Source organism: Lontra canadensis, unplaced genomic scaffold, assembly GCF_010015895.1.
Source record: "Lontra canadensis isolate GAN:19392208 unplaced genomic scaffold, GSC_riverotter_1.0 scaffold10, whole genome shotgun sequence".
NCBI classification, from domain to species: domain Eukaryota; kingdom Metazoa; phylum Chordata; class Mammalia; order Carnivora; family Mustelidae; genus Lontra; species Lontra canadensis.
The window spans coordinates 10,576,243-10,590,626 of NW_022631004.1; the positions used below are offsets into that span (position 1 = coordinate 10,576,243).

Sequence of the window (14,384 nt, forward strand, 5' to 3'; positions counted from 1 at the left end):
CTGAACTTCTAACCTCATAAACCCTTTTCCGCCTCAGACCGAAACCGGATTCCTCTGCAGAACGCCTCTCCTCAAGCGCTTCATGTGGCAAGCTGAAGAAGATGGGACAAAGGAGGACAGATCTAAAATGGTTTAAGGATCATCATATGCATCCTTTCATCAGACAAGTGAGTAAAGGAAATCCAACCAAGTGACACTGCTTGACACTTGAGTTAAAAATCACGTACAGAGAAACGGATTTACTTGTTTTTTTTTTTATTCTTTTGCATTCTGCATGCTGACACAGCGGGAAAAGAAAATGCCTGGAACTTAAATATGGAGGAAGCTCTTTACAACTACATCCACGATTTTGTGCACTTCTCTCACTTGCATGTCAGTGAAAATCACCAACTATTATAAAACAGGATAAGTAAACAAAAAAAAAACCAAAAAACCAAAAAACAAAAAACACCTCATAAAAAAATATATCCAAGTATGAAAAGTATTGTCCTCTTGGTGTCTTCACATCCTTCTCTTCTGTGTACTTATATACAATACTGGCAAGGAAAAAAATAAATACATTGAAAAACACTGTGCTTAAAAAATCACAATAGCAAGCTGTAAAAGCAAATAGATTTAGGCCTAACATCTCTACAAAGTGAAAAGGAATTTCCATACCACACAATAAATTCTAGGACTACTAAAAAATCTAGATTTGATGAATCCAGGCCTGGGTTTGACATCTTATGGGACTGTGCTCTAGTATTCGCTATATATTTGACTGTAAATTGCAACTGGGAAGGTAAAAAAATAGAAGTGAAAATCTCTGGAATCTAAGAATGTTTTATAATTATAATAATTCTGCTTGTAGTAAAGTAAATCTACCAGGTTAAACCTCAGATTAACACTAAAAAACGTATGCTCATCCATCTCTTCAATATAAACTCTAAACTGTCCACTATTTTAATTACAACAGGATAAACAAGAGCTGAGGAATTTGGAGGTTTTGGGGGAGTTGTTTTAAGTACTAAAATCTTTATTCTGAGTTCCCTTTTAAAGTATCAACCTTCGGTGTTCTCCAAAGTTTTGCTTGGCTAGTCCTCTTGTGAGCACCCAAATTGAACTCTTTAGGATATGTGGCACTTCAGAATAAGATAAAACTTAGTAACTAGGTGACTCTGGGTCAGGCTTTCACAGAAGTGTTCCTGTCCTCCCACTCCCAGGCCTCCTCAGACTCTGACACATCTGTTCAAAGTGAACATTAAGAAATATCTTGACCAAAGAACAGAGCACAAATTAAACAAGATCTTTTTTAAGAGACAAGGATATGAATCTGGGAGTCTACAGGTAACTCCCATTGATTACATCACAGAAAAAGTTATATGAAGGGAAGCAGCAGAATGATGGTAGAAACACGCCTGGGAAACTGGACAAGCCCGAGAAGCAGTGTGCGTGGGACAGGATCTAGCCTGTCACCACTCACAGGTGACCGGGGCTCTCAGCTGTCTGCAGATAGGGAACGACAGAACATTTCTAGTAAATGGAGGGAGTAAAATAATAATATTAAAAATTGAAGGAATTCTACATGTTGGAAGGAATAAAAAGCCAGCAAAAGATGTATGCAAAGATAGGATATAAAGAAACATGGTACTATAAGAACAGAGACAGAATATTTAGTTCAGAGCTGAGATCCAACTGTTAAGGGGGATGAAGAAATTATGGAGAACTAAAGAATTCACATCAGTAAAAAACTGGAACTCAAGAGCCCTAAGGCTCCATTTGGGGATGGGCCCCAAGGTGGGGATGGGTCAAGGGATAATTCCCTCAGTTTTGAGGTTTTTCCCTTGTCCCTGAGAAATTCAAATATGACTTCACTGATCATTTTTTTAAGCAAGGTACTTAAGAGTAACCTTAATAATCACAGCAACATACTAGCTGTTAAAAAGTGGAGTAACTTTAGAATCATGTTTCCTATTTTGTCATTTTTGCCAAATGAAAGGATGCAAACCTCCACAAAAAGCATCTGAATGCTGAAGAAAGGACCATCAGGACAAGCTACCCGCCAAATGACGCAAACCAAAGATAGCAGGGAAACAGTGGCCACTCTTACAGCTCCAACTTCCAATGTGGGAGGCAGCATTGGAGGAACATAACAAACTGTATTTGGAGCTCTGGGTCAGTGTCCTAACACCCCTCACTTCCTCATCAGTAAAGAGAGGGAAGGTGAGAATGTCTGTTCCAAAATTCCATGAAGCGTCTTAAAAAAAACAAAAAACAAAAAACAAAAAACTGGTCACAATGAAGACCTGAGATTGAAGAAGTTAAAAATAAATGAGGCAAGACTAAAACTAAACTTCTGAATTATGCAGAAAATCTGCTGGGGATTCCAATTATAAACAACAACAAAAAAGCTTCTTTTGGGTGTCGCACAACTGTATGATGGGAGAATCTTACCATTGTTTCCACGGATAAATGCATCGCCGTACTTATTCTTCAGCTGTCCATTTACATATTCTTCCGTCTGCTCCAAGGCTATATTCATGTAGCCATCCAGGCAAGCCAGGACCCCTGCAGGCAGATTTAGTCCAAGAGAAGATATCCAAGGCACATCAGAGTTGAAAATTACAGGGTATCCCTTAGAGCTGACAATCTCGAGATTTGTTAGCTCTTACATACTTAATACAAAAATTCACACTGAAAGTGAAACTCCATGGCTTCATTTGACGCCAACGGGAGTGACGGCGAAGAAGCATACAGTGCAAACGCAGTCACAAACCCAACGCCGACGGGGGAAACATCAGACTATCACTCGCTTCATGGGATGTGTTGATAACAGCAGCAAGTTCTAAAACCTTCATAGAAGTCACCTAACGAGCATATTCCAAACAGCACACCATTCTTTGAAAGCTAAAATCGGGAGTGGGCAACCTGTGCAGAGACAAATGACCACGGGCCAGGACTCCTCGCTTCCGGTGGCGTTTCTTTCTTTAGCCACGCGGTGAAATATGGGTCTGGCACATTTACTGCATTCTCTCCCAACATCTACTGCAGCAGATGAATGTACTCCAGGGCTCAGAGGAAGTTGCCACAATCTGCTAAAATAATAGGAGAAGACAGCAGGTGCTCCTGAAGGAACATCTGAGAGCTGTGACTCCTGGCGAAGAGCAGCTTGAGAAGACAGGGCACCGTACTGCATTGTAACACATCCCTTTCTGTTTAGTTAGTTAGAAGAGTTTTGAAGCCAGACTGATAGAGAAAAATGGTCAAGAACATTCTAAAGAGCTTTTAAGCAAACTGTCTGAGTGAATCTTTTTAACTCTGTTATTGTGCAAAACTTGCCCCAACAATTTTTCTCAAGAGATGGAAATATATAAGCCTCTAGGTCTCTAACTTCATGTGGTATTTTCTAGAAAACAAAAACCAGGCAAAAACAAATACTATAAGTTTGAGTCAATTAGCCAAGTCGATAGCTTCATTTAGTCTCTACTTCGTTAATATGCTCCTCACTCCCCTGCGTCTGCCCCCATTTTCCTCTACACAAAAACGTTCCTTTTCCAAATTGTGTGTGTAATGAGAACACACAACATTAACCTAACGGAATTCTGCTAGAAGCCGTACACTTTCAAAGAATCAGAATAGATGATGAACAATTACTAACAATTATTTCCCATCAAAAGAAAGCTTAAACTCTAAGTTTCCAATTTATTTCCTGCTGTATTATTTTACTTCTAAACCACAATCCTAAATTCCCAAGAAACTTCTGCAAGATGATGTGTTTCAAAGTTAACCCAAAGCATTTCAAAAAGAAATATTCATTAATAAAAACATATCTATTCTCCTAGCAAAGGTTGTTTTGAGAACAAGAGTCCAGGAGGTTGGACTTGTAACCCCCTCCCATCTCTAAGGGATAAACTGCTATGAATAACAGGAAAAAAAAAAAAAAAGTTTTCTTTAAACAAGAGAAACTGCTACAGAGAGCTGGGGTTTTTTAATTTAATCATGATGGTTACAAGCCGTGTGAAAGGCTGTTCAACCTCACTAGTAAACAAAGAAACAGACATGAAATGAAACTATTGTTGCCAGTTAGAATGGAAACGTTGAAAACAAGGCTAATACGAGGGTTGGGGAGAACACGAAGAATAAGCCCATCTGCCCAGAGGGGAGGGCCACTGGGCATGCTCATTAATACAGAAATCTGAGGCAGGGGATCTACTCTAAAGAAATACTTGGACAAGTGCTCAAGAGACATGTCAAAGGAGCAGAGCTGTTTACTCAAAAATAGCAAAAAATTGGTAAACACTTACAAGCCCATTAATAGGAAAACTGTTTAAAAACAAAAACAAAACTGCGGCTCGTCCACATAAGGCACTCCTTTGCAGCACGAAAAACTCTATACTGTCAGAGAACTGAATGTGTTCTTTCCATGTAAAAAGAGAAAGGAAATCAGGGTATATGTACAGCTGATCCCATTTATATAAAATTATGCTTATACAGGTACAGGTCCAGACTGGCAAGCCTGATTGTCTCTGGATGGAAGAATTTGGGGAGACTTTGTTTTCTTCTGTATACGTTTCTTCATTATTTATTTTGAAATTCTTTAAAAAAAGAAAAAAGAAAAACACATATGCTACCTTTACAGATAAAAAAAAAATCTCCCTAATGAGTATAGAGAGAAAAAGTCAGGCTAGGCTGGTTGATGTCCTCAATGAAGTAGGTTGGGAGAAGACATTGAACACTGTTCCCACCCAAACCAACTGCTGAATGTGGTCAAATCTCTAGAAGTCTGTTACCTCCTTTGGGCTCATCAAAAGTCCATAGGTGGGAAGTGGTAGATAGAGACTTCATAGCTCAGATTTCAGTATAAATCTACTAGTTCCACTAGAATAATCAAATTAAACTGGAGATAGGTCACTGATGACAAGAAACTAAAGCAGTAACTAAAAGCAGAGTGATTCCTTAACCAGGCTTTTAGCCAAGCTTGAATTGGGAGTCCTAGCTCCTCCCTTAGTAGGTGGGGAGAAACAGACTTCTCAAAGGATTTATGTGAAGATAAATTGGAAACTGAAATGATTAGCACACACTAGACACACAGGAAGTTCTCAGAAAAATTAAGTTTGCATGTGTGGAAAGAGGAAAAGGCTTAAGACTACCATCCTCATTCAGAAAAGACACCAAAAAAAGGCTTTACTTTGCTCATGAATTCGTAACCTGCACTCGTGAATAGTCCAGGTAATTAACGTATTTGAGTTTGGGAAGATGTGAGTATTTGAGTAACTTTAAAAAAATGGGATTTTGATACCATTCCTCCCACAAACTTAATTTCAGTAGTGTCACAGCCTCTTAAAAAGAGCATTCTCGAAAAGAATGGGAAGGTGTATTTGGAGAGCACGCATTCCGTAAGAGTGGGAAGTTCATGCTGTAAAATGATACTATCTAAATAGCTGCTTGTCAACCTTAAATATTTCAGCAAAAACAAAGGCTGCTGTGCCAAGTGTTCTTCGGCTTCCAGTTATTCATGCCTGAGGTGACTGAGAATCCTGGCTATTACCAGGACGCACACATCCAGTCACAAACGAGACCACAGTCACACAAATCACACCGGAAGTCAGAGCACACACCCTGCTATCCACCCTATCTCCAAAGGGAATCATCTCAGAGGCAAAAAAGAAATGGGCAGAAAAACTACTGGTAATCAATGCTTCCCCCTCCCCCCCCAACTGGGTACGCTTAAGAGCTTAATAAAAACCAGTTAAGTCATATTTACTCATTTAGTTGCATGAGTGAGGATAAAGCATGAAAATATTACCTCGATAATCCACTCCAGAATTCAATTTTACCACAACTGGTCGTCCAATGATTTGCTTTAAGAAGTCACTGGGGGTCTGCTTCCGTAGACTCATTTTAACAATCCTGATCAAAAATCTGAAAAGGAGCAATAAAAGACAAAAGTTAATTATTCACCAAAAGAAGCCTTGTAGGCTTCACCATATTTATAGGCAATCACGTACCACCGGGCCACGTATGAAGACTCCACATTATTCACTACTATTACAACATGACAGCTAGCATGTTCCAGTACTTACTATCAGCCAGATACTAAGCTACATGACCTCATTCAGTTGTCCCACAGCAACCCTAGGACACAGTTTCATCGTGGCTCCCTGTGTTAATAGAGCCCCGTTCTTAATCACTTGTCACTACTGCCTTCCACACAGTCAGTATACCCATTACAACCACTGCTACCTCCATCATTTCCTGCATGCTCATTCTACACTGAGCCCTCTGCTAAGATCTTTATAATCACGATCTCATTTAATCTTCCGAACCCTGAGAAGAAAGTCATAGTATCTCCATTTTGCTAATGAAAATAAAAGCACAAAAAGCTGAAAAAATATGCCCTTAAATGTGATGGAACCAACATTCAAGCTCAAAACAGTCATATTTTAAAGTCTATGTTATACGATATAGGCATATTTACAAAATGATGCCAAAATAGTGTTTCTGAAACTAATTATATGGATAATTGAGAGCTAACATCTGAGTGTACTAGATGCCAGCACTTACCTAAGCACTTTTTATATATTAATCCATTTAAACCTGACTACCTTATGGGATAGGTACTGTTTTTTAATCTTTGTTTCACAGATGAAGACAGACACACAGAGGTCCTGCTCTGGTCACATAGCTAGTAAGTGGATGACCAGCCTGTGCTCTACATCAAACTTATACAGCCTCCTGAAGGTTACTAATGCAGCCAGAGATTTTTTTTTACTTACTCTATTAGAGCAGACATACACTCTATAAGATAAAGAAAAAATCCTTTTTTTTTTTTTTTAAGTTTTTATTTTAATTGCCCGGTCCTCATCACAGCAAGTGCCGACCTTAATCCCCATCACCTATTTCACCCATCCCCCACCCACCTCCCCTCTGGTAATCATCAGTTCGTTCTCTATAGTTAAGAGTCTGTTTTCTTGGTTTGCCACTCTTTTTTTCCCCGTTGCTTGTTTGTTCTGCTTCTTAAATTCTACATATGAGTAAAATCATATGGTATTTTTCTCTGCCTGGCTTATTTCACTCAGCATATTATTCTCTAGCTCCATCCATGTCACTGCAAATGGCAAGATTTCATTCTTTTTTATGCCTCAGTAATATTCCGTTTCATACACACATGAATACACACACACACACACACACACACACACACACACACACCATCTTTTCTTTATCTATTCATCAGATGATGGACCCTTGGGCTGCTTCCATAATTTGGCTATTCTAGCTAATGCTCTATAAATATGAGGGTGCATGTATCCCTCTGAATTAGTATCTTTGTGTTCTTCTGGTAAATACCTAGTAATACAATTGCTGGATCATAGGAGTAGTTCTATTTTTAATTTTTTGAGGAGCCTCCGTACTGTTTTCCACAGTGGCCGCACCAGTTTGGATGTCCACCAACATTATACAAAGATTCCTCTCTTCTTCCACATCCTCGCCAACACCTGCTCTTTCTTGTGTTGTTGATTTTAGCCATTCTGACAGGTGTGGGGAGACATCTCATTGTAGTTTTGATCTGCATCTTCGTGATGGTTAGTGATGTTGAGCACCTTTTCATGTGTCTGTTGCCCATCTGTACGTCTTCTTTGGAGAAATGTCTGCTTATGTTTTCTGCCCATTTTTTAATTGGATTATTTGGTTTTGGGGAGTTGAGCTTTTAAGTTCTTTATATACTTTGGGTACTAACCCTTTATCAGATATGTCATTTGGAAGTATTTTCTCCCATTCCGTAGGTTGCCTTTTAGTAAGAAAAAGTCTTAAAACTCAAGAATAGGAGTCTGAAATACAGACAGAGCATTATATACCCAAATCAAACATACATCGTTGCCAATCACTCCTTTCAAAATTCATCTTGTTACAGACCAATTATCTGGGTCAAAATACTTTGATAAACAAATGTAACAAAACTGTAGTTACTTAAGCAAAAACTGACAGCAAAAGAACTTTGGAAATTAATGTTTCTGTTTCAGTCAAACTCAGCTGTTATTTAGTAGCCATATAGTAGTGACACTTAAAATCAGTATGGATACAATGTATTAAGGACTCTCCTCGACTCAAAATTGTTTTCAATCCAAATTTTTGTAACACTTTCTTCCATAAACAGCACTGCTTACTTCACTCCCAGTCTATCCACCCCATGATCAGAGTATGGCTTCAGGAATATCGTTCAGAGATTTTCTCACAGTGAATTGGCCAGCTCAGGCAGTTCGGGGAAGCTAGCATGCTCAGTTACAGGCTTTTCATTTCTTGAGTAAATGTGCATATGTCCGCACATATTTTCAGGGAAATTAAAAAAACATGGCATTCACACAGGTTCTGATCTTAAAGAACTTGGAACCCAGAAAAATTTAAACTCTTGCTCAAAGGGTGTGAGTAAACAAAAGTGATTATAATTAAGTAAAACAATTTTCTTTAACCCAAAAGTCAGCAGCCTCAGTTAAATAAAAGAAAATGCAAATTTCACGAAGTATGCTTGAATTTGGGGCTGCTCTTTGGACCATTCCCCACTCCATCTCCCCGAGGTTTGAAAGATTTGTTTAAAATGCAATCTGCTAATTATTTCACTCACCAAATTTTAATTTAACTTTCCCACTGGATTGCCAGTTTATTTTTTTTAGCTCCAGTCTCAGTAGATAACTGGAATTACAACTACTATGCAGGACGACCACTATTCATGACCACTATTCATTTGAGACTCAGACCACACAATTTTCTTTATGCTGTTTTGAGTGCAAGAAAAAATATTACAAAGTAAATCCCGTAACAGATTCAGTACTCTTGATGAGTTTAGTAAAAACAAACAAATCTTCCATTCGTCTACAAACTGCCTTATTTATGCCTTGAACACGAGCTGTTTTGTGGCTGAACGGGTCTAGAGAGACTATTAACTCTGAAGGCCTGATGGAGACTCGGCTCATGAGTCAGGTGCATTTCCCATCAGATGCGAAATCCCAGGATGGTGCTTTCTAGGTATAAGACTGAGACAAAACTGGCTATTTACTTTGTGTTTAAAAAACAAAACAAAAACAAAACAAAACCCACCAAGATGCATGGTCATGTGAAAATCTAGTTGATAGGACTATTACTAACTACCTCATCCAAAGTTAAAAGCTAATGACAGCAAAAAGACTCCAGGCCTAGACAAACTGCTGGTATTGGCTGTTTTTTAAAAAATGTTATTCATCTTTCTTCACCTTTTTAGAAAGCAGGTAATATGCTTCTAAGCTCATCAAAGATCACACCTCTGCCATTAAAGCCACATCTTCACTCCAATTAGCATCAATCTCTTCCTGCAGGTGTTCAACACTCCCAACTTCCGGGCAGCACCTGAGTGGCGGGTGCACGGGCAGGGCTGGGGGGGTGCAACACTAGTAAGACACAGGTAGCCTCAGGCCTTCAGAGTTTACACTACCAAGCTAGCCCCAAAACATGTCAATGGAGAACTTTTTAGAAGTTGGATGTATGTGGATAGATTTTTGCGGAGAGTGGCACACAGAGAAAGCAGCTCACTTGGCACAGGCTTGGCAGAGCAGAGAACTCTGGAGGACTCATCTACGGGGAAAAGCAGCCCACTGGCCCAAAGGAGAGAAATCCTAGCAAAGGCACTGCACAGCCATGCGTTTGGATTTGAGGAAAAAACACTACACAGGCCCACAGGACAAAATGCAGCCGACGGAGGGAGCAGGCGCCACGTTCCTGGCACGCACAGCAAGTCCGGCTAAGAAAGCTTGGACTTGAACCGCCAGCTCGGTTTCCCCAACCCATAATGGATTCTGATTCGGTAGTTCTGGGGCAGAACTCGGGAACCGGTTTGCACATGCCTCGCAAATTCCTCTGACCTGGCAAGTTGGGGAACACCATGTCAGCGACAGGACAGGGAACGTGACAGGGTCCTGAGCTGAGACCTGCCTGAGCTCGGCTCTGTACCGTGGAGAAGAGCTGGACCAGCTCACCTAGTTCTGACGTGGCCACGTTCCCCGTCTGGTTCTATCTGCTACAATGTGCCACTACTCTCTTTCACATTCTCTACTTTTTTTTTTGTACTACTCTTTTCGCCCTCAAAAGACAGGAACATGTGAAAGACTACTACCGAGCTTTTCATTTTTTTTTTTTTTTTTCTCCTCCAGAGCATCTGCATTCTGCTAAATCTCTTGGAAAGAAAAAATTTTTTCAGAAGTTATTTGAAAAGGGGGTGGCTGCTTCAAACGCATTTTATCCATCACTCTAGGAGACCACATCTTCTACATTCGTCTTCATTAGGCTTCCCTGGTACTCCCCGTGACTTAATGATTTGCCCATAAATCCATTCTGTATAAGTAAATTGGTCTCAACATCACAATTTTTCCCATCACTTGGCTCACGTAATTTTAATGTTCATCTTTTAAATTGGTTAAGGCAGAAGGCACAGTTCTGACCATTTCTGAAGCGAGAGAAAAGCCTCTTGAACCATAAACACATAAGAGGAAAAAGGCCTCCTTTCTGCAGGGTCACCTTGATAAAACTTCTCCCTTGAAAATTAAAGCCATAATCACCTCTATTCCTCTCTCCCTCCCCTGACTCCTACTCAGGCTTGTTTTAAATGACCTATTTTCAGAAATGGCTATTAAGTCAAAGGCAGTATATTTTCTGCCAGAAGCTACTGAGAGGTCTAGTGTAAGAACATCTGCACACTGCCCTGCAGAGATTTTTTTTTAGTAAAAGAATGGGGGAGAAAGAACCAAATTTTATTCATCCAACGATGTGCCAAGCTGTGTGAGATCCACAAGCAATTCATACAGTAACCCTGTGAGGTGGCAAGCACAACTAAGGCTTGGTCCCAAAGCCCAAGCCCTTTCAAAGCTGCCCTTTGGAATATGTCTGGATCCTCCCGTGACAGGTGGGGAACGGCCACAGACATCTATGGAGATGTAGGGGAGATCCAGCTCGAGAGCAGGAGCACTGGAGGAAAAATGCCTAAACGGACAAAGTGCTGTCAATTAGCCTGGGAAGAAATACAGTGGTCAAAGGTTAAGAAATCTATCTAATGTGCTTTTGAGTTACGTTGCTGAGGAGAAGGCACACAAATTCTTGCTTCTTGGCAATGTTTACCTGCAAACTTTCACCTCCTCGTAGAATATCTACAGTTTAGGGTGAAGAAAATGTGAAAAGTAAATAATTACAATGAAGCATAGCATCACAACCCTCGTAAATGCAGCTCAAGACTAGGAACTGGGAGTCCGAGAGGGCGTCGGACACTGAGAACAGCTCTCTAAGCATCTCCCTTCTCAGAGCCTTGGGGTACCTAGCCCTCTCCTGAAGACTCCCTACCAATCCCTCCTCCCACACAGTAGGGGGCTAACTTCCTCCCCTCTCTCACTCCAGCCCCAAACCTAGCACTCACAGCACCACCACCTTCCACTTATCCGGCTGTTCCGTCGTTTTCCTGCTGACCAGTCTCCCACCTAAATTCTAAGCTTCTCAGCTTCTCAGAGATGTGGAAAATGGTATCCCTGGTCCCTATGCTCAATGGCCAACCCTGTGGGAGGCATCTAAGGTCAGTGCCAAGGAAAATCCCTGTCCCTTTCTCCTCCACCCACGAACCATAGAGTATAGAGTGACTAGCACAGTAATCATCTGTGCACTTAAATGGCTAGAGCACAGTAATATATCTGTTACTGACCGCCAGTAAGAGAAAGATGAAGAAAACAGAAATGTTTCTGTGTTGTACAAGAATCAGCTGCATCTGAGTCGAGGGAGATGCTTGTTAAAATGCAGATTCCTATAGTCTACTCCTATTCAGACTCCCTAGGCAAGAGGTGCTGGAACTTACATGTTATAAAGTTTCCCAAATGATTCCTATAAGCAAACGTGGACATTGGGAAATATCTGGAGACATTCTGGATTGTCCTGAAGAAGGAGGGTGGTGCTACTACATAGAGGCCAGAGGCATGACTTAACATTCTACCAAGCAAAGACAGCCCTCCACAACAAAGGATTCTCTTGCTCAAAATGTCAAGGGAGGCTGAAAAACTCTGTTATAAACCCTAAGTAAAAACAAACAAACCAACCAACCACTTTTTCTTGTCTTAAATTGACAAGTTTTTTAAAACCTTCAAGGTATAACAAATGAAAATGAGCAGCTCAATTCTAATCAGATGACAAAATACAAATTATAACTTACTAGGTATTTTATTCTGACAGAAATGGAATGTGAAAACAACTGTCAAAAAATCTTGCAGGGGTCACCATTCTAAGTAATGGATTTCTAGTCCCCCTCATGAAAATGGTCAATTTCCCATTTTTCAGTGTTCTATGTCCCTCAGATGATTACAACCTCTGTTATTTGGTACAATTCTAACAGGACAGAATAATCCAAGTGATATCAACATTTTTGAAGGTTCTCACACAAGTATGCCACAGTTCAGCTCAGAGACCACCCAATGCAGCATAAGGAGTACTCACTTGGGAGACAGGAAACCTGAATTCTAATCCCAGTTCTGCTACTTAATTTAGCTGTATGCCTTGGAGAACTCATCGTTTCACCTCTCAAGGCCCCAGGTTCCTCATCTGCAAAATAAGGGAGTTATGCTAGATGATCACTTAAGAGATCATCTCGCTGTAACATTCAGTCAGCCTATGCAGTAACTCCAATAATGCATTTACACACACACACACACACACACCCAAGACAATCGTCTACACTCCTGCACAAAATTCAAGCAACTGGAAATGGGACACCACTGTAAAAAAAAAAAAAAAAAAAAAAAAAAAAAAAAAAAATTTAAATCCAAAGAGATGTTGATTATTAGAAATACATAAAATACATAATGAGCTATCACACTTTTGGCAAAAACGGGCACAACCTTACATGAATGAGGTAAACTGCTAAAACTCTCCTGGAAAACAATTAGGTAATGGGCATAGATATCTAAAAAAAAGACCTTACTAGAACACAGCATCTATTGCTCAGACTCTAGTCCGAGTAAATTATCCGAAATACAGTTTTAAAAATAAAGTCTATCAGAGTATTACCTGGGATGCTAAAGCCAAATGAAAGTTTACAAACACCCTAAATGCCTCACAGTTCCAAAACGGTTGAATAATTTATGGGACCTACGCAATGACGGAATAGGTAGCCAATCAAAAGATGCAAAATCAGAAATGATATTTGGGAAGAACTTTTAAATGAAAGTGGACGACTACTTATACTGCTGATAAGATAGTCTTAACTCAAATGGAAAGTAGCATACACGAGACTAAAATACAGAAAGAAATTGTGGATGGGATTCAGTGAATATTACTTCCTTCCCTGGACTCCTGTGTTTTCACTTTTTCAAGGGCCCCGTGTTACGGTGGGGGTGGGGGGGGCACCTTAAACCACTACCGACCCTTCTCCCATGGTCCTAACGCTAGACACCATAAACAAAAACACCCGTAAGGAGCGAGCGCGCACACACCTACAGACCAAAACCCCGGGTGATAGGACCTAACCCCTACAACCGTGGGCGTCGGCAACCTGAGAACTGGGTAAGGTGGGCTAGTCCCGCTCTTGATTCCTGGGGGTCGGGGAACCACCCCGATGTAGTCAGTGCAGCCCTGGAGCCCCAGGAACCGGGCGGGGCCGGCCCGCGCATTCGGGGCCCGCTTTCCCGCCCATTCCGCAGGCTCCCGCCTGGGCTCCCGCGGAACCTTGGGCAACCAGGACTGGTCTCGGAAGGCAACTCGGTGGGGCCAGGTCGCTGCCGTTCTTCCCCGCGCGGTCTAGACGCCCCTCCGGAGGGGTTCTCACAGCCCGGGGACCACAGATCTCCTGCCCTTCCCAGGAGCCTAGGAGAAACTGAGCGCATTTGGGGGGCGCCCGCCACCCATGGGCTCCTGGCGTCCGCGCTCCCTCCCGGCGCCTTTCAGGGGCTGCCTGGCCCAGACCCGGGCTGCCGCTCCCCAAACCCGCCCCGAGCGAGAGAGCGCTGGGGCCTCCAACCGCCCGCGCGGCTGCCTGGCTCACCTGGTGGCCGGGATCCAAACCCCCACTCCAAGTGCCTCACAAGCCGGGCCTCCGCCGAGGATCGGAAGAAATCGAAAGTGAAACTGCCGAGGCAGGTGGCACTTTTCCGCTGCAACCAAGGATTGACTTTTCTGGCTACGGCAGCCTGCGAGGGCCGAAAAGGCCAGACTTCGGCGGAGCGCGCAAAGCCAAGAAGCTTGTTTTGCCTGAAGGCAAAGTTGGTGCCTTAGAGGTCAAAGGAGAAAGCGCTGGTGCTTCCTCTTAACAGAAAACAAACACCTCTAAAATAAAATTGAAAAAACCTGGAAGTGATCTTTTAGCCGGGTTTTCCTTTAGGTAGAAATGCAAGAAAGAGCCTGAAGTTATA

The 14,384-nt window shown here is 41.6% G+C and overlaps 1 protein-coding gene across 2 annotated transcripts; it reads right to left on the bottom strand.

Moving 5' to 3' along the window:
* Window positions 1–239: 239 nt before the first annotated feature.
* Window positions 240–14,121, bottom strand: LSM6 (LSM6 homolog, U6 small nuclear RNA and mRNA degradation associated). 2 transcript variants are annotated; one of them, XM_032855580.1, is made up of 5 exons: window positions 14,018–14,121; window positions 12,475–12,579; window positions 5,786–5,901; window positions 2,434–2,547; window positions 240–536 (listed from the first exon to the last, which is right to left on the bottom strand). In XM_032855580.1, exons 3-5 carry the CDS (start codon window positions 5,877–5,879, stop codon window positions 502–504), a joined length of 243 nt encoding a protein of 80 aa, XP_032711471.1. In that variant the 5' UTR covers window positions 5,880–5,901; window positions 12,475–12,579; window positions 14,018–14,121; the 3' UTR covers window positions 240–501. The 2 variants fall into 2 exon arrangements, with proteins under 2 accessions (XP_032711471.1, XP_032711472.1); XM_032855581.1 differs by lacking the exon at window positions 12,475–12,579.
* Between the last annotated feature and the right edge of the window lie 263 nt (window positions 14,122–14,384).

Excerpts from the sequence above, each read along its gene's own strand:
- LSM6 (XM_032855581.1), bottom strand. The coding sequence starts at position 5,879 with ATGAGTCTACGGAAGCAGACCCCCAGTGACTTCTTAAAGCAAATCATT. Across the intron at positions 2,548-5,785 it reads TTCTGGAGTGGATTATCGAG|GGGTCCTGGCTTGCCTGGAT; the intron begins GTAATATTTTCA and ends ATCTGCCTGCAG. Across the intron at positions 537-2,433 it reads ATTTATCCGTGGAAACAATG|TATTGTATATAAGTACACAG; the intron begins GTAAGATTCTCC and ends TTTCCTTGCCAG.